Source organism: Sturnus vulgaris, chromosome 1, assembly GCF_052056855.1.
Source record: "Sturnus vulgaris isolate bStuVul1 chromosome 1, bStuVul1.hap1, whole genome shotgun sequence".
Lineage (NCBI taxonomy): Eukaryota > Metazoa > Chordata > Aves > Passeriformes > Sturnidae > Sturnus > Sturnus vulgaris.
This window is the reverse complement of record NC_142243.1, coordinates 135,450,469-135,474,895: the sequence shown is the minus strand read 5'-3', so window position 1 is coordinate 135,474,895 and position 24,427 is coordinate 135,450,469. Positions and strand designations below refer to the sequence as shown.

At 39.2% G+C, this 24,427-nt stretch overlaps 1 protein-coding gene across 9 annotated transcripts in view; it reads right to left on the bottom strand.

Moving 5' to 3' along the window:
* Positions 1-24,427, bottom strand: part of VPS13B (vacuolar protein sorting 13 homolog B) — a 426,148-nt gene that overhangs the window by 7,532 nt on the left and 394,189 nt on the right. For 8 of the 9 annotated variants that reach the window (XM_014879767.2, XM_088154920.1, XM_014879771.2 and 5 more), the window contains 11 exons: positions 24,220-24,366; positions 22,727-22,998; positions 21,091-21,218; positions 20,298-20,497; positions 17,697-17,815; positions 15,733-16,547; positions 11,424-11,600; positions 10,274-10,444; positions 3,501-3,677; positions 938-1,040; positions 23-272 (listed from right to left, as the gene is read on the bottom strand). In XM_014879767.2, coding sequence (XP_014735253.2) covers positions 23-272; positions 938-1,040; positions 3,501-3,677; positions 10,274-10,444; positions 11,424-11,600; positions 15,733-16,547; positions 17,697-17,815; positions 20,298-20,497; positions 21,091-21,218; positions 22,727-22,998; positions 24,220-24,366 — 2,559 coding nt within the window. The remainder of the gene's footprint in view (positions 1-22; positions 273-937; positions 1,041-3,500; positions 3,678-10,273; positions 10,445-11,423; positions 11,601-15,732; positions 16,548-17,696; positions 17,816-20,297; positions 20,498-21,090; positions 21,219-22,726; positions 22,999-24,219; positions 24,367-24,427) is intronic. The other variant, XM_088154940.1, reaches the window with a different exon arrangement.

Here is a 24,427-nt window from a genome sequence, read left to right as displayed (position 1 = left end):
GAAAAGGTACTCAAGTCTTTACCTCCAAGTCAGAAGGCACTCTCTGTTGTTTTAGCTGCACCTTCAGCAGATCTTTTTGCTGATCATCTTCCAGACAATCGATTTCAGTCACGGGGAATGCCTGCTGCTGTGTGTCCTCACTGATGCTCACGACAAAGAGCACCTCTGAGGTGAGCAGCAAGCAGCCTTCATGCTGCTGGCCTGATCCACTCACAATCATGACATCTAAGGCCATGTGAACCTCTGGCCTTCCCAGAGACTGCAGCATTTTCCTGCATTATCAAGTTAAAAAAAGACAAAAAATACAAAAAAAGAACTAGTCAGTGTAGTGCTTTGGATCCTTCAGGGCTTATTTTGATCACTATGTTTTTACTTAATCCTCTAGCTATCACCTACAGATGTAAAATAAACCAGGGAATGTACTCCAAAACTCCATTACTGGAAGATGTAAGACTTCAGATTTAAAGAATGAATGTGAAATTGTTACTTATCAAAACCCCTCAATCACTCACTGCAAAACTGGCCTAATATCTGTCCTAGGTTATCCTGTTTCCTATCCTATTTCCTTGATAATAGAAAAATTACCCCGAGAAGTGGCTTAGAAATTCAGTGCAGAAAATAAAGCTATCTTCACTAACAGCTGTTTCTGGAGATGTACAGTATTTTTCTTGGGCTCAGTGCAATGATAAATAAGTAAGAACTCACTGAATACCATTAAATAAAGATCAGCTCTGTAGTTTCAAAGCTGGATGCAGATCAGCAGCCCATCATTTGCAGCTTGAGTTTCTATGTACTACCTTTGTGTTTAAGGCTCCTAAACAAACTGCCATAACTCAGCCTTTCCTAGGGAAGCCTTTCCTGTTAACTTGACCAGAGGCCAGAACCTATTAATAAACAATGTGCATGTAAAAATGAGCAATTGTCTAAAAAATGTTACCAGACGTATTTGACGTGGCTGTTTGGAGCCTGCTCAACATGTTGATCGTTTGGATGAGAGCGCTGCTTGGGAAGCTGTGAAAGTCCAGCTCCATGCAAAATACCTGTGGTAAGAGAATTCAGGTTTTTTAGTAGCTGTTCTCTACAACGCAGTTATGTGTTGCAATGATGTCATTTCTTTAAAGCAGTTCATAAAATAGTGCAGATCTAAAATGATGTCACATCTCTGGAAGCTGTAGGCAAGATAATTCATTAAATATTACAATGCAAGAGTTGTGCACTTAACCCTCGTGATATTGATTTAGCAAGAAACAAAAAAAAAACTCCACTGTGTGTTCTATGAATCAGCTGTACGCTTGCAATCAAGAGAAACATAACACTCCTGAGAGCCATCACTTCAGAGCAGGATCAGACACATCACTTAGGATTTATGTAGAAAAAAATCAAGACCATTGTTAACTTTCTTGCTTAATATTAAAATACTTTCATATACGTGTCACAATTGGTACAAATTAGAAGGCAACTTTGCCTAGATACTGCATTTAAATGTTCAGTTACTTAATCCAGCTGTTAAACACAGATCCATGTACATTTATGAGATCTCCTGGGGCATCTGGTTTATTGTGAATTCTTCTTAGTGCCAGCACAGAATGGAGACTACAAGCAGCAGTTAAGCAGGTTTCTAAAGAGACTCTCCAAAGCTGAAGATGATACCGTAAGTATGATTTCAGATGGCCCGTAAACATTCAGTGATGAGCTATGGTCACCAGAAAGAATGAGTGGGTTGCAAAAAAATTCACAAATTAAGTAGTTTTAAAAATTTTGACACGACAGAAGAGAAGATTATGGAGAAGATTATGCAGCAAGCACTAGTGTTATATGGTTTGGTGCAAAGTTACTCTTTTACAAATATACTTCTTTACAAATAAATGAAGATACTTTCTTTTGTCTAAGCATTCCAAAGGAATTTTTGCATAAGGGTGTCAATAACTTAGATTCCCTCTTACACAATGGATAATAATTTAAACAAAACATCAGCAATGAAAAAAACCCTTTAATTTTTAGCACACATGTTGATGGTAATACTTAAAAGCAGCATCCCAGTTGTAACAGTTGGCTTACCGAGGTTCTCAGCATTATGTGAGTGAAAATGTTATTTACAGATGGAGACAGAGAGAACATGTGTTTATTTCTGTGTGGTCCTCCACCCCTTGGTCCCCCCCAAGAGGCACAGTCCCACTTCCAATCCAGTTGTGGGTAAGAGTTACTTGAACTCTTGTGTATTTTCCTCTCACGCACTGTCAGCTATTATTGATATAGTTTTATGTTTTTTCCTGGCTAACTCTTTTTGTCACATGGTCATGGAAAACATGATGTCTTATATACCATATCTGCAATGAAAATGTCCCTCTACTACCATGAGTTTCTTGGTAAAGACAGCAGCAGAATTAAATCTAGAAATAATAATGTCCTGGGCAGCAAAGCCAACACAGAGACAGCCGACAAAAAAAACCCTTCTGATTTTGCTGATATGGATTTTATACCTATGAGGTGTATAATTCAGGAGAACAGTTGTTATTTATGCTCATATAAACAAGATAAAACTGATTTGAAAAAATTCTAATAATAGTTTCATTATTTATTTTACTAGATGGAATGAGCTGTGAATGTTGTGGGAAGCATCCTAAACTTAAGCTCTACAACAACTGGTCATATTCTAGTCAACACAGCGCAAGCATAAATATTGCTAGTGATTAAAGGCTTAAATATTCAAGGTTTTTCTGGTATAATTAGTGAGGTGGAATTATTGACACATTGTCCGTCTATCAATTTCCTGCTTCTCTTCCCTGACTCTCTCCGTCCACCATTTCTTCTTAAATATTCAAACTGAAAGTGATTTATTGATACTGGAAACAAATAAATTAGTGTATTTTGATATTTTATTTTATCTTTTACGCTTTTTCTTTGTCCAGAATTGTTCCCATCAATTTGAAAGGATTTAGCCCCAGTGCCAGTAAGTGCTAAGTCTAGCTGGAAACCCCACCTGTGGTTGCTCTAAGGCTAGCCATGTATGTGAAAACAGGACTGTCTTCTCGTGAAGTTCTACTTTAAAGGAGATGCTCCTACTACATGAGTCACTTCTTTCTCCCAGGAATGTACCTCACTCTTTGTGTAGAGACAGCCCAACTCTTTCCCTGCCATAACAAAGCAATCTCAAAATAACACTCTAATTGGACATGGTGTTGTTCTAATCCTTTTATGTCAAAAACTATTTTGCAAGCACATATGTTTCTGTAACTAATTCTACTGTATTCCAAGAATTACTTCATGCTTTCTGCATTCCGTGTTTCTGTGGCTGTACATCGCTGATCAGTAACACAAGAGAGAAGCACAACACGATGGCGTTTCAGAAAAGCTGCAGAGCATTTGTAAGTATTTAGCAGTGGCATTTCTAAACCTTTCTCTAAGTCACACAATACTGAGCTGCATAAGTAAGACATAGCAAGTTGTATCTGAACAGCATTTTACAATTTAAATGGAGGTGTTGGAAATATGACACTCACCATAACCTGTCTGGGAGACAAGCTCAGCTGCCCCTCCAATGGGCTTTGTGAAGACCCCCATGATTCCCTTCCCCACACCTGAGATGACCCCTCTGGCTTTATGCCCAGCAGAAGCTTGGGCCTCAGATACTCGCTGAAAATTCTGCATCGGCTGATCCACAATCCCAGCAATTGCACCTGAAAAAACAAGAGTCTCCAGTAAGTCGTGAAGATAAATATTCCGGAATAAGAGGAAATCTTACTACTGGACCTGAGTATTGTTTGGATTAGAGACTGTACCCCATTCTTATACAGCATTTGACCAATTAGCTAAACACTTTCTTAGTTTTAGTTAAGTTAGATCTTAACCTTTTTCTTTTAAACATTTAGATCACCTAACCTTACAGTATGTTTTCCTCTTTCAACTATTTATGCTAAATGCTTTTGCTGAGTTAATTTAATTTGGCTCATTCTGTGTCACAATTCTGAAAATGCTGGGTTAGGAATAAAATCCTCCAGTTTTAGATGACTTGAGCTGCTATGGAAATGAGATTTTCACGTAAGTGAGAGATTGACTTCATGAGAATAAAACCTTCTTGTATTCAATAGATCATTTTTATATCCTCTTCCACTGCCAGAAATGTTCATAAGCTAATGCAACTTTTGATATATTAGTAAGATTAGCAGAATTAGACTTTGAGACTTTTTGTTACTTTTTTTTGTGAAAACCATCATATTTTACTTTAATGCGCATGGGTCAAACTTTTACAAGTGACACAGTGACCTTCCCAGCTTTTAGTATCAACAGAGAACTTCAACTTAAATCTTCCTAAATGTAAACAGGTATGTGAGGTGGTACATTTCTTTGATCTTGAGTTTATGCTAGCCACTTAACCACAGACATGTCTCTAGTTGTTGTAATTTTGATAGATAAGCTCTTTGGATATTACTAAGGGTATAAGGACTGGACAAAGGGACACCAGTCTGCCCAACCTGAGGTGCTTTGCTCAGTGAAAAGCAAGTCTGCAGACTTCTTGCTCAGCTCTCACTTTGCACCTGCAGCTGCAAATACCAAGATAAAACAATTATTTAAGGAGTAGAACTGAGTGTCACCCTGGTTTCTAGGCATTTTCACTGCAACCTAGACATCTTTGAAAGTTCTGCTTTGTATGTGGAAGGAAATCCAGGCATAATTCCACAGATTCAGACAATCACAACCGAGGTATTCGGCCCATGTGTTTACCAGCCTGACGTGCACTAGGCAGTGAGCTGCTAACTGGTTTTCAGATGGTTTTAGTTACTGTCACTGGATAAATGAAGAAATTGCTGACTTTGAACAACAAGAACTAATATTGTAATTGTGCACAGTCACTGTCCAAAGAAAAGACAAGGATGAGAAGCAGCCCACATTTCTCCAGATCCTTGTCCCTGGGATACTATCTATCAGGAATTCAAGAAACTTGCATCCCCCATAAACGCCTTCCTCTCCTCTTAGAGAGAATTCTAAATTCTGCAGGACTAGCCTTTTGACAAATGTATAGTATTTCCACAGAAAATGCTGGTCTATCTTTGAAGTGATGCCTGGTTTTAATTGAGGTCACTCACTGAAGCTGAGTGTGCAGCTGAACATTCACCTTTTGTACCACAAAGGCCATGAAGCTTTTTTCTTAATGCCATGCCATTGAAACGAGACATTTTTCAATTCATTAGTACTTACCAGCTGCTCCTGCTGCTTGACTAAAATCATATCCCAACACCATATTACACAATTGGGATTGTTTGTCCAATCTTTTGTGCAATTGGGATGCATTTGAAGGCATAAAAAATACTTGGGAGTTCTGCTAAGTTACAATATTATACTATCCTGTCACCTCCTTCACCCTGTCTATTGAGGTCATCCACAACAACTGCACTTTCAGAACAGAAGTTATTGCCTTATAAAATGTAATCCACCTAAGTCCTAGCACTAGTAAATTATTTACTGCAATACACTTGAACAAAGTTATAAGGTAATAATAAATAAGAGCCCACTCCAAAGGACCTGTGGTATGCTCCAGGCACTGCTCAGCTGGAATTAGGCTCCGAGGACAAGGAAACAGAATGGAAACTGCTGTGACTGTGTTATATAAGAATATTTATATAGTGCCCCAAATAATCTATAGCTTAATTAGCCAGTTTTAATAATTCCACGCTGTTACTCTAGCATTTTATGCATGCTCTGAACTTGTCTGTAAAGACATTGCCCTTTTGTACCTCAAATCCTTTTGCAAGTCTTGTTGTTCTACCTGCAAAAAATATAACCAATGATCTTCTCTTCCTCTGTAATTCCTTATCTTGAATTGCAACTCACTGCCCTAATTCATTTATGTGCCGTAGCCATGCCCACAAATCACAATATAAACCATAACCTTCCTCCTTTCATTGGGGAGTGGCTGGTCCTACCAGCCTTGTGTGGGGAATCCAGATCTGTGCAGTTTCTTTCCTGTGTGCAACATTTGTGAGCAAAGGGAAAAAACCATAGGCCAAAGCCTGAGCAACCTCAAAATCCAGCAACAGCAAGAGAGGGTGACACACATGTGAGGTTCAGGGCACTCCTCACACCAGAAACTTTTCAAAGCACATCTGCCCTGTGCCCCTGTGGCTTCTTGCATTCTAACAGAGTTCTTGGCAGGAGCACCATGAGGGATGGACTCAGCACAGAAAGTTTCCCCCCAACAGATTTCAATAGGGCATCAGGAAAGCAGAGCATGGAACCACATGTAGTGGCTCCTCCCTTCCCACTCTCATTCTCTCTCACACGGTGCCCTACTGCTGTCCCTGTCCTTTCCCTGTAATGTCCCTTGACCAGTATTTTTTAAATTAAATAAAACCATTCTACATTTTTTCTTTTTTTTTTCTTACCCATGGCATTTGATTTTATATGCATGTCCACATATGTACACACAGATTATGCATGTATAAAGAAAACCTCAATAAAATTAAACACCAAAGCAACAAAACAAAAACATATTCTTCCATTACTGGACCAAAGAAGTTCCAGCAACAACATAACATCTGCTAAACATCAGATGGGGTGCACTCTGGTTAATACATGTTGCTCAGTAACAATAAAAAAGTTACTTTGATAGCTACAAAATTCAGATAGTTCGGAGTATATCACTGGATTACTTCAAGAAGAATTTGATTATGGGCAGCAACTGGTTTGTGTGCAGACTAACAAAGTTTGGTGAATGTAGCATAGCTTACAGACTTCGCAAAGCCCCGACTGCTTGTGACAAACTCTTTCAGAGCAAGACATAATTGGAAAAAATCCCCCGCTAAGAGAAACTGGCCATGCTTTGCCATGAGGCTGGAAGCTGGCCAAGCTGAAGCCATTTTGCTTCCTTTTCTCTGTTGTCTTTCAGGACTGCTGCAAGTGTTTTACACCACGAACAGGGCTGAGGCATAATCTCATCACAGTAAACATCACATAAAGATACAGCTCAAAGAAAAGAGCACCTGTTGCCATGCATTAATGTAGTTGCACAATTGGTGTGTGGAATAGCACACAATTTCAGGATTAGCACTAGCTTGTGGTATCTTGTGTTGTAGATAGGCAAACATAGAGTGACCCTGACTCAGTGATGGTGTACAGCAAGAACAGCCACCACCACCTGTAATAACAAAAATCTGAGCTTCTGAAACCCAGGCTTTGCCTTCTCCACCAGGACAGTTACACTGCCAGGCAATATGGCTCAATTCACTTCCCCAAAAGCAAGAAGGAGTAACTGAAATGTTGAGCACTTCTGTAAGTGTAAGCCACTGTAAAAAATAGCTTTTTAAATAGCTGTCAGCTTTTTGGTTGTTCGGATATGCTCAACTTCCTGAAGGCAGCCACTTCAATATAATATTTTTCACTAGGATCAGCAGTTGAAAATACAGCCTGTAGTTTCAATAGTCTCTTTTACATGCTTATAAGTTATTATTTTAAGTTTGACTCTGTCACATAAAATGCAAAAGATAGTTCCTCAGTGGGGAGTCAATAATCTAAATATTTTACAAACAATTTCATTGCATTTTTGCCTAAATATATAAAAGAAAAAAAATACCTATCATAAGCTGTTGCTTCTTTTCACGCACAAGTGTTACTAAAATGACCCAGAAATCTCCCCCAAACTAGAAAAGAAGACAACAGCTGGCCAAAGATAACAATCAAATCAAACAACACCCTGACAGTGCTTGAGTCATTTAAAATGAGACAGGACAAAGCACTTAAGAATGTACCACAGGGAACAACTTGCACTGAGGAGGAGACGAGAGTACATGATTTTGGCCCAGATTCAGCAAAGCTCTTAAGCACATGCTTAAGTGCTCTGCTGAATCAGGGCCACCATGAGCCAGATCTTCAGAAAAATCAGAAAGGCAATTCTACTTTCTGGGTAGATACCACAACGTATCAGTGAACTGAGGGCTCTTACATGACTTCACCTAGGCACAAAATCTACATTTGCCATTGTCTTAGCTGCCTGCACAAGTCAGATGGTTTTTACAAACGTGAGTACTGTGACCATCGTAGAAATCTCCTTCACACTTTTCAATTTTACAATTAGAAAGTCATAGAAATTACAGCTTCAAATAGTTGTGCTCTCTGCATTTCTGTGCTCATCAAACTTTTCATCCTTGTGAAGTAAAATAACTGCAGCTTCACTTCACTTTGTTACGTATGAAGAACCTTAAGTGTTTTCAGAGTAAGCACTTTCATATTTATTCTGAACATGCTGGGGAAAAAAAGCAGCAAAGTCATACCATCCGTTCATCTACGACTGTTTTTCTTTTTTTTTTGGGAAGCCACAATATTCTTTAAACTAAATGGTCAGGAGAGTAGCAGCTTTCTGACGTGTTTGTAGAAATTGAAACATAGGTCTCTTCATAATTTAGGTCTTGACATAATTTATATGAATGCTGCTGCCTATACAGAGGAAACATGCTTTTAAAAAATCAGGTTTAATTTAAAAATTTATACAAAGTAAGTGGAATATTTCTGATTTCTCCCTTAGTGAGAGTTCCATACTTGTCACATCCAGTCATACAGTTACTGTAGCGATTTATTTGGGTGCTTCACTGACTCCACTGCTAAGAAAAGAGGAATTTAACAGGGAGCGATCTCTAAATAATAACAGCGGGAATAAAAACAAGACCGAAGCTTGTGGAGGAGCAATGTTTAAATACTAATATGAAGCTCTAAGCTTCTAATATGAAGTCTGATTTCTTAGGAAATCAGAGACACTGGAATTCTAGCTCTATTTTTTTGTTTTGCTTTTAGCTCGGGTGTACTGCCGCGATCCACGGAATCCTTGTGTGCAGGGAGGGGCAGGAATGGTGCATTTGTGCATGGATGTGAGGAGTCCCCAGCTTTCCTGAACAGCAGAAACTTTGCCTTGTTACACCCAAAGCTACAAAGTTTTACTCTTTACTTCAGGCTGTACAGCTGATGTTTTTAGCTCTGAAGGGCTCTGGCGTGTCAGTGAAGGGGACAGAAACACTGTGTTACCTCCATATTTTATTAATAACTGAGCCAAGATCACCAAACCGTTTCACCAGCACACACACCAGAAATATTTTTTTTTTAGAAAAAAGCATAATCTTCCATCCAGCAACTCAATCTGACTGCCCTTAGCACAATAAAACAAGAGGGAAAAATAAAACCTCCTCCAAAATGCCTTTGATTTGCAACACCAGTAACAGCTTACTATTGGGACAGTGGCTACTAATACATGGAATTTCTCCTTTATGCACATTTCTCCCAGGACACTCGCTTGCCCGTTTACAGGCATTATCAAATGACAGTGCTTCACATCATCTAATGTTATTGCTTAAAATAATTCCCAGCAACTTAACCCAAACTTGTAACATTTTTACCACTTCCTCTTTGGGGCTTTCAGGGTTGCGGTCGCAAATTTAGGAGTTGTGTACACTACTGAAGATTAGGAAACAGGACAAATCCTTTCAAGCTTCAGCTCTTCTAACCTTTTGCACTGGACTGCTTTTGGTCACTTTGATCTCTAAGAGATTCATACTGTTTAATACACACTGAGGAACTCTGCCAAACAATACAGTTCTGCATTCCTTTGCTGTGTGACAAGTCGAAGTAACCTAGAAAATCCAGCCCCTTACTGCAAAACTTCTTGCAGAGACTTTTTCCACTGTGGGTTAGTTTTCAAATTTTTAGGTACTATTTTGAAATGGATAGAGTAATCTTTACTTCTAACCAAACCACTTGGCTGCTTGATGAATAAAATTATACTGAATCAGGACGATCTGAGTCTCTTTGTAAAAGCAGAATTCCTCATCAAAGCTAACTTAACATCTGCACTAAGTTGAAGTGGTTTTCAAACAAACCCAAGAATCTCTGATATCTACAGTGCTGCAAAAACAAGCAGGTTCAGAAGGCATTCCTATAATTAATCGGAAAGTAAACATCAGCATGATGACGTCTTCGTGTTGAATTTGTTACAAGTCACGCTGCCCAATGCAGAATTATTCTCTTTTCCCCACTCAGATCTACATCATGTACAAGTAAAAATATTTCATAAAGAAAGTGTAAACCCGTTCTATATCTGCAATTTTTTTTATCAGCAAAAATCATACACAAGTCACTAAATCCTGATAAACAGTTATCTAATATACATACTGTGAGGCTTTTACACAAGAAGACACCAACCCCTCCAGAATTTGAAATTATAAGTCACAGTTAGAAAAGGCTAGTGAGCAGATCAGAAAACAGTATTATCACTTGATATTTAATAGTACATTACCTAGAAGGCTAATGCCTAAACGAGAGAGCCCCTGTCTCAGTCCTTCTCCCAGGCTCTCTGGAAGCTGCCTTCTCCATTCTTCTTGTCTGTTGTAATGCTCCTCATCCAGTGACAGCCTATCCATATTCCGAGCAAGACTTGTTGCCAGATTGGTAATTGACGTCAGTGTACCTAAATGCATGGAGATACACATTTGGGTCTGGATCAAAATGCTTTAATTTAAACCACGGAGACGTTGTATGCCTCACTGCAATACTGAGCATAGGAGCAGAACAGCAAGTCAAGTGAACAGTGGCCCATGTGTAACAAGCTTTACTATTTGTTAAGCATCACCACGCTGCTGCTATGGTCCGTGTCACGCCTTTTACATTAGCCTGCTCCAGGTCTGCTCGGTTGGTGGGAATAGAAACTCATCTGAACATCCTTCTCCAGTTCCCTGACTTGTGTAAGGCTAATCTAAATGGAGAGGGGGGTGATGGAAAGGTAAACAAATATTTACAGAAGGAGCCGTGAGGCCGTGTCCTGCGGGAGGCTGGAGCAGAGGGAGGCTCGGAGCAGCAGCCAGCGGCGGGGCAGCCACGGCGGCGGGAGCCACGCGATGGCACTGTTTGTACAGGCTTTGCAAGGAAAGAGGAGCTCCTCCTGCTCCCATGGCAGGCCAGCCCCACCGGCAAATCCCATCCATGTACTCACACAGTTATGACAACTGTATCTACCGCTTCTTCTTTTTTTTTTTTTTAATCATAAATATGAGGAGGCGATCGAGTGTAGAATTTCTGATGGCTAGCAGAAGTGCAGAACACCTTTAATACTTCTGCAGTTATCACATGAAATACTTGCTGAGTGAATATCTATTTCCCACAGGGAGGTTTAAAATTCTGAAGTTTCTGAAACATTCTCATGTACTGCAGTTAAGTGGTGATCTGTTTAATACATGAGACATTGCATGTGAGCTTGTTACCCTCTTAGCTTTGTTGAATGGAACTGTTTGGTTTTTGAGCCCTGGCACCAGGAATTTCAACTGGCACTGTCAGAGCAGCACAAGACATGGCAGGGCCAAGAGACTGAAGGATGGAGAGATTTTAATGCTTAAAACTTTAACAATGCATGACAACAAAGCAGTAGTTAAGTAACAAAGCGAAAGCTCTACCTTTGGAAATGTGTTTTACAAACGATGTTGTTCCTCTGGAAACTCCACTGACAAATGCTCCTGGGCCTCTGGTCAGCCCTTCATAGGGGAGTCTAAAGAAATCAGCTATGCCATTCCCTATGCTTCTCACCAGACTAGCTGGGCTTCCAAGAATTTCCAATGATCCAACAACCCAGCCTGTGTGGAGAAACAAGACATATGTTACAGCTGCAAAAACTGCAGAAGCAGCAGTTGTGAAAAGGTTATTCCTTAATTATCTTTTTCACACTAGAATTCATTGCATTATGAACTTCCTTTGAGCAAAACACAGGAAATAACTCATCCACTATGAATTCAGAAATGGCAATCTTTCATACTTCGTAAATCAAAGAAATCCTTTTGGCAAACTCACAAATAGCTTTAGAATTACTTCCTTCCAGGAGCTTCCCGTATTTCTGCTAAAAGTGTGTGAGGGAGGCGGATGCGAGAGCCTCACAGCTACAGAGGAATGGGACTGCAAGCTCAGATGGTTGGGTTGGGTTTAGACACTATAAGGCAGCGCTGTGATTTCACATCCTTACGTGATAGAATTGTGACAAGGAGTTTACACTGATACAATGTACTGCTTTACAGGAGTGTGCAGGTCAATTGCTTGATGGAGTGTTAGGAAAAGGGATGCAGATTTTTGACAAGTGCTTAAGAAGTTATTTTAAATCCACCCCAACCCTTCTAAGCTGATCATTTTCTTTCAGAGTGCAGTGAAAGCCAGACAAATGTCTTCTGCTCAGTACAGTTGTGTAAACAGCAATGACATCTACATGCTGATTAGGTTACTCATAGGGGAGTATTCCTTATGCATATCCCAGGAGAAGAATCTGCAGATCTGGTTTCCTATATAAACGCAGTGTTGCCAGCAGCTTGCTGGATGGCTGAGCACGCAGCAATCTGTTGCTGGAAAGCTATTTGCAGGTCTTGTCTTTCTCAGGCTGGTAGGCAGCAGATTTATTAGGGAAACAGTGCTGCATAACTCTTTTTTTGGCAGCCCAGAGAGAGCAATTCAGAAATGGCAATAAATGTGAAACAGGAACTGTTTGGTCTTTGAGCCCTGGCACCACGAATTTCAGCTGGCACTGTCAGAGCAGCACAAGGTGTGACAGGGCCAGGAGACTGAAGGATGGACAGACTGCCTCCTCTCTCCCATGAGGGCCCTTGATCTGCGCTCTGCCCTCCTCATTCCCATCTCATCATTAAAAACTCCTGTTATCCAGATGCTTCTCTTGTTTTCTTTTAACCCCTCCCAGTCATTCCTGTGGAAGGCTGAATCATGAAACTGAACAGAAGAGAAAATGTTACTCATATGAATTGAATTAATCTCATACTATCATTTTAAGCTCCCGGAAAATCTATTATTCTTGTTGAATCTGTCCCACATTTCAGTTCTGGCAGGTTGAGAACTCCGGTACTTGTAATATAAAAAGCGGGAACTGGAGTGGACATAAGAGAGAGGGTGGGATGGACTACAAAAACAGAACTCAAGTGCTACTGGCAATGCAATGAACAGAGCAGCAACACACATTGTGGCCCCGCTGTCCTGGAAAAGAGCATCCCCTGGCAGTCCTTTCCTGCCAGGACCAGGGGAAGCCAGAGCTCCAGGCTGGGCCTGCAATTCCCTTGCTGTAGGATTTTTAATAAATTATCTTTGCCACTGTGTGAAGCGCTGAAAAGCTGGAGGGGTGTGGGAGGTGTGCACAGATGGGAAAGATGTTCTTTCTGCTTTTTCTGATCAATATTATTGCAGTAATTTCTTAGAGCCTTTTTCTTCCCTAAACATTCTTGACATTCCTTGTCCTGCATGGTGGTGTGATGCAAAGTGGCTACAGGCCACTGCAGCTTAGTGCCTTGGTGCCCTCAACACTCCCAGCAGGCACCACCAGCCTGGGACTTGGGGGACTCCAACTCCACTGGCCTGCTGGGCCAGCCAGCATTTCGGGAATGTAAAACAGATGAAAACCAGGAATGAAAACAGTTAAAACACAAACCTGAGGGGTTGCCTGGTATGCCAGGGATGGTTTCTTGTAATCTATCCCTGCCTGACAGGTTTGGGAATCTCTGGATGGATCGTACTTGCCCTTGGAGAGTGTATGGGAATGGTGTGCAACCTGCAGCATGGGTGACCCTCCTTGGCCAATGCTCAGAGCAAACCCAGTGGCTCCTCACTGCCAGCTTGGACCACCCAATCCAAGGAGGAAGGTGTGGGAGTAAGTCAGGAATAGGAGAATGAGGAACCAGGAATAGCCCCTCAATTCACAAGCTCTGTGTGGCATTTTACTTTGCAGAAATATAGTACCATGTCAGGTTACTATTTCCCACTTATGTATAGGAATTCTACCCACTGACATGAAATAAATATGACTGTATTAGCAGAGAGCCACTGAATTTTCTTTATAGGCAACTACTGGGTCAGATGTGGTACCAGTGATATTTTTTAATAGAATTTTATTAACTTTTATATAGGGGACAACTTAATTAGAAAAGAATATGAGATTTCCGTTGCAAATTTGGCTGATTTGAGATAAGCAATGCTAATCAGCATATTTGAACAGAGGTCTCCTGCCCCATTCATGACTTTTGGGGCAAATCCTGCTCCCTCCCACAGGTCAGCAGTGGTCCTGCACACAGCTAAGGGCAAAAGAGTGTCTATCTCTGAGTATAAGGTATGGCTGTATGGGAAGGCTGGCTGTGCAGATGCTACCAATGATTTATGCATCAGGCAGTGGTGAGCAGAAGGGGGTCAAACAACCCATATTGCAGATTAATGTAGTTAAAATGCAGGAGTGTGAGGTGCTCTTCCATAAGAGACCAATTGTGCTAATGGTGAGAAGAAACCTCAGGGTCTGCAGCTCATATTAAGCTTTTTGCTTCATTTTTTCCTTCCTTTTTTACTTTGCTGACACAGTCAGCTTTTTTGACAAGTGTCACAAAGTCTTCAACATAAACTATTTTCTTTGCTAAAGCAAGCATTAATCAGTAAAATCCACCATTTTAATCATGGTGACACATTTCAAATAATAAATTTTTAGTTTTTTGATTTTCATGACAGTTAAGTATATATGCACATGTATTTTCCTGAAGAGAACTTCTACCAAAGCAAACTTCAATTCTCAATACTTAAATCTGCTTGATTTCAGATACATCACTGATCCCAGAGCAAGGGATGGGGGAGAAGCATTTACACTGTGGACCATATTTGGCTACAGTTTCACTCTTAATTAACAAGAAACTAGATCTGCCCTTCTGTACTACGAGATTTAATTACAAAAAAAAATCCAAACAAGTAGCAAAAAGAAAAACCTGCAAACTCTGTAAGCATGATATTGCAAGAAAATAATGAACTGGTACATTGCTCTGGAGCACAACTGTCTGGAGCACCGTTGTCAATCAGCAGTGCAAGTCAGGTATGCACACAGTGAAAGACAAGGTCAGCATCTATAAATAGATGAAATACACGTGTACAGTTCTGGCAAGTATGCACAGAAGTCAGGTTGCAGTATTGCAGGAAAATAAATCCCACATTTCAGTGTAGAGTATGTTACTTGTGTGTGATCATGGAGGAGCTTCCTTCTGTCTCAGGCACAAATTCTGTGCTGCACCAAGACACATCAGAGACCAGATTTCATTATTTTTACATTAGAATTTATGGAAAACAAAATATACCTGGTAACTTAAAAAGACTAATTGCTTGCTATAGATTCTATATGGGAAAAATTTACTAACAGCATACTTCATAGTTCTTGGATCAAAGGACAACAAACATCTGTGTGCCAGTTAAGATTGAAGGCTGTATGCAGCAAGACAGATTCCTAATCATAAACTGCAGCCAAAAGGAGTTTTAACAACAAAACAACATTCAGGTCTATAATTTACTTCTGAATGCAGAGCAACATGCTGAATAATTTGATTAAACACTGTTTGGGGAGTTTATGTAAGTAATGTGGGTTGATTCTGACTAGTACTATAATATAAAATGACAAAACCTAAGCCAGCTAGAACACATTTTTATGCTGTATTCAGGGTTTCAGGTGGCTAAAGCCTTCAGGTGGTTGGCTAATGTTTAGCACAACATTGCAAATCTTCACTGCTGTCTGCTCAGCTATTTTATTTCCCTTCTGTTGTATGACAGGACCTGAAAGGTGTCTGAAAGTATCATTATCAAGCAGTGTCTAAGGAGAACAAAAATTGTACTGCTAACATTTAGGGTACTCATCTTGAGCAACAGTCACAGAATCCTGGTACCCAATGAAAATGTAATTTGTTCAGGAAAAGTACTGACCTGCTCTGAAAAGGGCTCCAGCAGCGTAGTGCATGGCCAAGGCATGGACAAGTTGCCTGGCTGTGGTGAAGATGGGTCCTCGCTCAAACACAGAGAAGGAGAGAGGGGTGTGATCTGAGGCTATATACAATTTCAATGAAGCGTGAATACTGACAAGGAGATTAACAGGTTGTATTTTTAATTTTCTTAGCTTCACTGGCTTGACTAACGCTCTTGCATGCTCTCTCACTTGTTCAGGCACTATCAGGGTAGTATCTGAAGCATTCACAGATTTACAAGTAGTTTTGTTTTCTGGAAGATATGTATCAAACAAAGTCTTAATGTAGTAAACAAAGGTGTCTTCCACATACAGTCTAGCTGGTTTGAGCTCAAAGCTGAGATCATTCACATGAAACATGAAATTCTCTTCCTCGGAAAAAGCAATACAGAGTTTTATAAAGCAGTTTTCCTTATAGGTTTCCAAATCTTTGTTACAAACAATGAGATTGTTCATTCTTGACCACTGCGCGGTTTCATTTTTCTCTTCTTGGCACAGCAGGACTGCAAAATGGAAATTAGATTTGCTGTACAACTGATTGTCCAGTTGCAAGTCTTCACAATACACGTGGAGACTGTGAAACTGTGGGAGGTCTTCCACAGAGTCCTGCTGGAACTCCTGTGACAGGGAGCTGGTGGCTGGGGCCATGTGGAGGAAAACATTGTCTGCTGTGAGACGCAGGAGCTCAGATGACACTTTGTGGTTTGTAATATCATCAAATGCAGCAAGACTTAACTGACTGATGAACATCTTCAGTGACACGGTCTGCTCTTGACTTCTAGACAGGAGGGAAGAGAAGTTTTATTACTTCCTATCTTTTCAGTTCACCTGGCTTCTCGCTTGCTCAAAGAGCTATCAGAGGAGACATTCTCTGTAATACGTGGGAAACTCATTGTGCAAGTCCTGCTAATGTTACTGGGGTTTGGCAACACTAATCACCACAGTGAGTACCACCCAGGAGGTCTTCTAAGAAATGGGACAGTATACATCTATACCAGGGTTATGTGTCTTTTTTTATCCATCAGCAGGATAGTTTGGACAGGAACATCTCTATGTACACAGCAATTCCTTATTACACTTGCTACAGAGACAGATATTAAAACACACCACAAATACAATTTTCTGACAATTCATGTACAGCCTCAGATGTTTCACTGAAGGTTGCTATTATAGGAAATCATTTTGCATCACATGCAGTGAGTGCCCTCCAATGAAGCCACTGCAATATTTTTAAAATTGATGGCATTGAGGCCCTCCCCTCTGCAACACAAACTGCCCAAGTTGAACTAGCAAATGGACTATTAGGTACTGCTGATGACCAGTTGCTTGGGGATTAATACTTAATTACAATGCAAATAAAAACAGTACAACAAATTCCACTCTAATTGTAACAGGATTGCTGGAGGCCAAGCATTCTGCAGCTTAGTAATAAGTAGTATTATAATTGCACTTGAATGAAGCTGAGGACCAGATTGTGGTGTATTATGGAAGTGGGGAAATCTTCTAAAGAAGGGTGTTATAATCAAGCGTGATTAATTACTAACTGTAAGGCTATTTCTACAACTCTTGCATATTAAATCTTTGGGAGCTTGTAAGATTCCAGATGGCAGGACCTGGCTAAATAAAACTGATGAACACACTCAAAATCAATTATTATGGAAAATGTCTTTTTTAAAAATGAACAACTCAGGTCCTCTTTTTGTACCAGTCATCAAATGTTTACCCTAAAGTGACATGACTTTTGATGTTAGACTGTCCTTTTTAACTGTGATATACAAAGCCATATGGTCTGAACATATGCTACAGAGTACGCAGCAGTATTAAACAAAACAAACAGTTAAGCCAAAGTTTCTAAGTCAGTTAACACTTAGAAAGCTGACTGAGCTCTCTGCAATGCTTTTAATCATCTTTTATGTGCTTTATGTACCTTTTGAGGTTGATACCAACAGATCCTGCTTTTCCTTCTGGGGCCAAGGTTATGACTATTGTTCCACAGTGATGGGTGATGTCCACATAAACACAGCCAAAGCCAGTTAAGAACACAATCTAGAGGAGAGGGTTAAAAACACATGGAATGTAACTGAAATCACTATTTTTAATGTCATAAATTAAATTAATGCTATCAGTGCCTTCTGGTTAAGATGTTTTACTCAAATCAGGATACTATCCAGGAAAAAAAACAGATTTCAGTAATTCAGAAAATAACTGCTCTGATACTTTAAGTATTTCAGTTATACAGGGAGACGAAATTTGCATCTCATCGTTCAATTTCATAACTGAATACATTTTATTAAGAAACTTCTCCAGGAAAAAGAAAAATGTGCTGGGGAGGGTGGAGATAATATGAAAAGAATAAATAGGAAATTTTAATTTGTGATTTTGGATTAAGAAGAAAGGCATTTTCCTGGAGCTCTAAAAAATCCTACTTTCTCCTCCAGAAAACAAACCCTAAACTAACATTATGTTGCCATGCCCTACCTCAGAGGGCTGATGAATAGCTGATAGCATGATGTAAACCACATGAAGACTGAAAAGTAGGTAACATTTTGGATCCATGAAAACTTGCATTAGCAACTCAAGACTGAACACATTATTAAGCCATTTAAACAGGTTTGTGAGAACACCTACACAGGCAAGGTGCCACCACAAGGAAATGGCAAAAATCTATTGGAAAGCATAAAACATATAAAAAGGCAGGAAAAATGGGAATTCAACAACAGGTTTGTTTCTTGCTTGCAGGTGTACAAACTTTCATGTCTTTAGGAATATCTTACTTAAAGAAGAGATGTACTGATTTTGGAGCTTAATTCTGTAGTATTTCCATGCAAGTTTTATGTTTCTCCAGAATATAAAAGATTAAGATCTTTTAAAGTTTTGGAAAATTCACAGCACTCCTTTTTAGAGGAAGCTGGTTTCTCTTTTCCTGTAAGGTTACTATCAACACAATTGTTTACTAGATTGCAATGACAGAAGCTATAACATAAAGGAATGCAAACTTGAGAAATAACAAAGATATTGGACTAGCACAGGTAAAATAAACAGCTGTCTTTAGACAAAGTAAAGAATCTTCACTGCTGTTAAGAAGTCACCAGAAGCAAAAACAATTGGAAGTTTAGTAGGATCAGCACTTAAACTGATTCTTGTTAGGCTATTCATAATACAAATAATTGTACAGATAATTAAATTTCATTAACCAATTTTCTTATTCTTCTGAAAATTACATATAAGAGAATTTCTAATTTTGACATGTCAGTTTGAATCCTTTGCTTGTCTGGAAGAGATTCACAATCCTACATGGAATTGGAGAAAAAAGAATATTTACAGAATTTTCAAAACTCTAATTATTCTAAATAAACCTCCACTGATCTTGAATATTGGTAATTTTTAATTCCAATTTCAGATGATTCTGCTAATAAATACTTCAATATTCATAAAGGTGTTAGTTTTAAGTAGTTTTAAATTTACTTTCTAATAGAAAAAGAAGGACCTATCTGTGACTACACAGAAGAAATACAAATTACCCAAGATCCTTCAAATATCAGTTATTTCACAACCCGAACTGAATTGTATGTCACACTACTAGTATATTCCTTATTCCCTTATATTCACAGTTTTCTAAGAGAAAGGCAGAAATCCTGGGAAAATTTTCAACATGTACATCCCAAAACTTCAATAACAGAAGGCTATACATTTTTTTGCAGAGCTGTTCAAGTAGACAATGATCCCCAAATGTTGTCTTAGCATCTAATTCCTTCTAGGAGCCAGATACTTATAAAGAACCCTGGTCTGGCATAACATTAATGACTGAAATTTGAAACCCTGCATTGCTTGACTGGCTTGCTGAATGGAACTGAACTACTTGCTATATAACATAACACTCAATAATCAAGAGCATTTTGTGATTTGTGCCCAGGGAAAACATCTGAAACTAGTATTTCTTTCAAAGAGCCAAGCAGTTTATGTTGATTCCATGTAAACTAATGACTTCAAAGATGGAAAAAATTCCCATCAAAAAGAATTACTCCAGTCAAGGAAACTTTCATTTACCTCAAGACCCAGAGAAAAATAACAGAGGGAAAGAAAAGGGAGGGGTTGTTTTGTTTTAGAAAGACACGAGCAGCTTCTGTAACGACACAGAGGGAGAGTGACCGTGATGATTCCTACAAGATATAAAGATAAAAATCCCGTGATAATTAAGTGACCAAATTTTCCTGGATCCTGTGGCATTCTTTGCTTACAGGGCTCAGAAATTTTCAAGACTAATTTTTCCAGGTAACACCAGATTGATTAAAAAATGAAAAAAGATCAGTGTTATAAAGCCTCTACTTTCAATCTAGCTATTTCTAAAAGGAGACAGTAAAGAAGATCGTTTGTGTTCTAAAACTTCCACAGGAATGAGCTTAATTAGGCAGGAGAGTTTCCAGGAGTTAAATAAAACCCCTTAAACCAACAGAGAGGATACACTTATTGCAGAGGAACAATGCACTGTGCAGGTCAGTGAACTGGGAAGTAGGTTATTATGACTTACTTGTGTTCCTTGGTTGTTGATGTCCACAAAATCACTCCATTCATTTACTATTTCATCAGATGACACCACTTTCAGGAGAATACTGGGCAATAAATCTCTTGTTTTGCAATCTGGATAGTTGGAGATTTGATGGTAAAGTTCATGATGAACTGAACATTCAGCTGGAATCTTTCTACAGTAAACTTCAAACTTTGGTGTATCTGAAATTTTATAAAATATACAAGATCAGAACTTTCTAAAACCGCTATGAAATCAAAACTCATCTATGCTTGCACAAATAAAGTTTTGGTCTGATATATTCCTAATAAATAAAAACATTACTTTTCTATTAGTTAGAATATTGTATGTTTGGGTTTTTTCCTTTGCTCTTTCTATTTTATAAAGTTTGACAGAAATAATGTTCTACTGATCATTACAGTAACTTACTGTTTCCAGACTTTTGTCAATACATTTTGTGTTACATTTGCAATTCTGAGGAAATATAAATGTTCCATGGGATTGAATTGATGTCAGCAAACTCCCACCGCCTATGTATTTCCTACAGCTTAGTCACCTTGACAGCTGGAACCAGGGAGAGCCAAAAGCCCAGAGACAAATATTTAAGTTCATACTCCTGACCTCACAATTAGCTCCAATAGCTTCCAGAATCTCTCACTTTAAGAGAGATCTTCACAAGAACATCAAGTTCTTGCTATAACCAAAGCACACATTGAACTCAATTTTGGACTGGAGATACAGTAAAAGAAGTTATACTACTACAGTGCACTGTTTCTAATTATTGCATTGTACCTACCTTTGAAATTCTCTTTTACAAGCAATGGAATGGAGCATCTATTGTGGATAATGATACGAGGACTAGGATCTTCTGTAAGTGTTAGGTATGTCACGCCAAGATGCTCTTGGTAAGTCAGTGCTATGGCTCTAAAACAGAAGCAGAGATATTGGATTATGCCTGTTTTGGATGGAATCTTTACATATTCTTATCCTGAACAATTAAAAACATTCAAAACTAGCATCTGTAAGATTCTTTATGATCAAGTTCCAAGTCCACAGATATTTATCTACATTTAGGCAAGTACACATCTCTACTTCAACAGAAGAACACATGGAAATAGCCTAAAAATCATGAGAGGAGAAATTGCTTCATGGAGAGTACTCATGAGTTAAATTGAATGTGTGCCTACAAGATGAGAATCCTAGCCAACAGAGATTTATGTTAAATTAAAAGCATGAGATTGTAGGCCCAAATTTTCAATATAAATCTTTAAAATTTTCCAGAAGAATTTGAATGCATACTTCTCTGGTACACATTAAAGATATTTGAACAAATATGTAAATCTAACTGACTGCTCCCCTGGCATGATCCACAATGCTATTGCTCTTTTACATGTTAATGTTATGGATCATCACGATATCAGTTTTCAAAATGAGATTAAAAGAATTTAGTTCTACTCATTAGCTGCATAAAATATCTTAATGCATAAACATAAATTCTTCTTTTTTCTCTCGTGCAAATTTATTGGCTATTCCTAAAACCTTTAACCTCATGGTGATTTTAAGAAGTCCAAAGTCTGAAAATCTGATTAAGAACATGAGATTCTCTGTGCCTGTGGCAGAATGATAAGGAATCCTTCCCTTATTTTTTTCCACTGAAATTTTTAAAATCTGAAGTCTGTGTGAGAATCTTTAGTATCCAAAATGACACCTCTTGGACTCTGCAGAGGAACTGTATGAGGGCTGGAATAATATCAAGCACTTCAGGCAAGAGAAAGATCACATCCCTGGTAATATATACTGATGTAGCTTCTCTAATTTCAGCAGATTGTTTCTTGTTCATACCAGTAGAAGCACGAATAGATTCAGATATCAGGTTCAAGAAATGAAGCTGCTCATCTGACAAGTCACTGGACTGCTGTTTTTAACTAGCTGGCTCCATAAGTTTGTAAGTAGAATGCACAACTGCACAGTTCAAGCTTTGAAACTTGAAATCTTTCTTTGCTGTAATCTCAAAATAGTTTCATCCCTTTTGTCCTTTCTTCTTAATCCTCTTATTATGCTTACAAAAATATGTCTACCTTTCATAAACAAACCACAAATGTTTGTATTGCATTACTACGCACTGTCCTTGACTGTTCACAAATTAAAAAAACACCTTAATTCCCCAATATAAGCTTTTCATGCTCTTATTTGCCTGCACAGAATAAAAGAGCAGGCCGTACATTCTAAAAAGTGTACAACTTGTCATACCATTAAACCATTTACAATAAAAGCATCGAAACCATCAGAAGATAATTTTTAAATTAAAGTAAGACTTGCCTTTACATACGGAGGGCATGTGCTACTTTGACTTTTACATTAATCTCTTATGGTTTCTGACTAGCCGAGGCCTTACAGCCAAGCTGGCTGCTGGTGAGTGCCCATGACAGTACCTGGTAGAGAATCCACTCTCGGCACAGGTGCCCGTGGGCACCGCCACGCTCTGCCGCGCCAGCTCCGCGCTCACCATGGCCGGGAGGCTCCAGAGCTCGCGGCTCCCGGCGCTGAAGCTCAGCACCAGGCGCCGGTCCCCGAGGGATGTCCCTGCGGCCGAGGGAGCCGCCTCTGACAGCAGGTCCCAGCAGGGCACAGCGCCCAGCGCCTCGCCAGAGCCTGCCCCGGCCGGGCCGACGCTGAACACGGCGCTGTCAGCTGAGTGGAAGTCCTGGGAACAGAAAAGGGGGGGTAGCACGGCACGCTGGCTCCTCAAAGAGCTTTATTCACGTGCATCTTGCACAGAACGCTCTCAAGTAGCCAATGACCACAACTAACTAAAGGTTGCACTAGAGTGCATTGCATTAAAGGCTATTTGGCCAAATTCTGTCTTCGGGTATAGATTTGCAAGATTTGCAGCACAGCTATCTGGAGGTGTTGAGCAACCGGGTCTAGTGGGAGATGTCTCTGCCCATGCTGAAGGGTTTGGAACAAGATGATTTTTAATGTCCCTTTCAACCCAAGCCTTTCTGTGATAGCCTCTGATTCTGTGATCTACAGTCGGCTCTCAGTAGCACAACACAGCTCTACCAAAATCAAATTATGTTCCTGTAACACGACTGTGTGAACAAAATCCATTTAGAGTTACGAAACTAAGAATGGATTTTAGCCTCGACATTCTCCCAATTCCCCATCCCATGAGACTGCCACAAAATGTGTGATGCACAACTGTAGATACTGATGTGAAGAAAACTGAAGAAGGAAAACAATACAGAAACAGGAACTTTAAAAATCTGCTGGCTCTTTTAGTAAGTTTGATCCCCAGAATTCTTTCCATATATTTTACTATAAATGTAATCTTCAATAAATATGTATAAATGGTTGATTAAAATATATCGACCATGCATACATTTTGGTTCCTGCAAGCTAGTCCTTAACTATTCTGTGAGATTATTAGAAAACTGATATTCACAATTTGATGCAGTTAATGAAATACATAAACTTTGGTCACATCTCTAGTTCTGCAGCTTTGTTTAGATAACTGGAATCTTCCCAAAAGGATAACAAAAAGTTTTCAGCCTGCCAGGCCAATATACCCCTTCTACAAGCAAACTCAGTAAAAATTCTGAGAACGTTTTCAACAGCTACTACGGATTACACTGCCTATTTTACAGAAATGGCCATTAGTGCCTGAACAGATGGACAACAGGCAGAACTAATTCTGCAATGTGCAAGAATTTGCTGCTTGCACAGATTTCTGAACACAGTTAATTACTGGAGTTGAATTTATCCAGGATTCAGTATTCTAAATGACATAAATTACTTTATGATTATTAAGTCTAAAGATTTCTGTTCCAAGCTCTGCTATATGCAGCTCACCTAAATACAGATGCAGAAGTAAACAACCATTTTCCACAGATGACAAACAAAAACAGTATCTACAGTGTTTTACCTCTTCTCCTGAATGGGGTTTGGAAATAAAAAGCTGTGGCCTGTAATAGATTTGATACGATGTATCATTGATTATTGTTGTCTTATCTTCTATCTGTAGAATTTGTATACCTTGTCGAACCATGGAAGAAATGCAGAATTCACACAACTGTAAGATAATGAAAATTGTGATGAAGACACACAAAACCACAAAAGGTAGTGAAATGTAG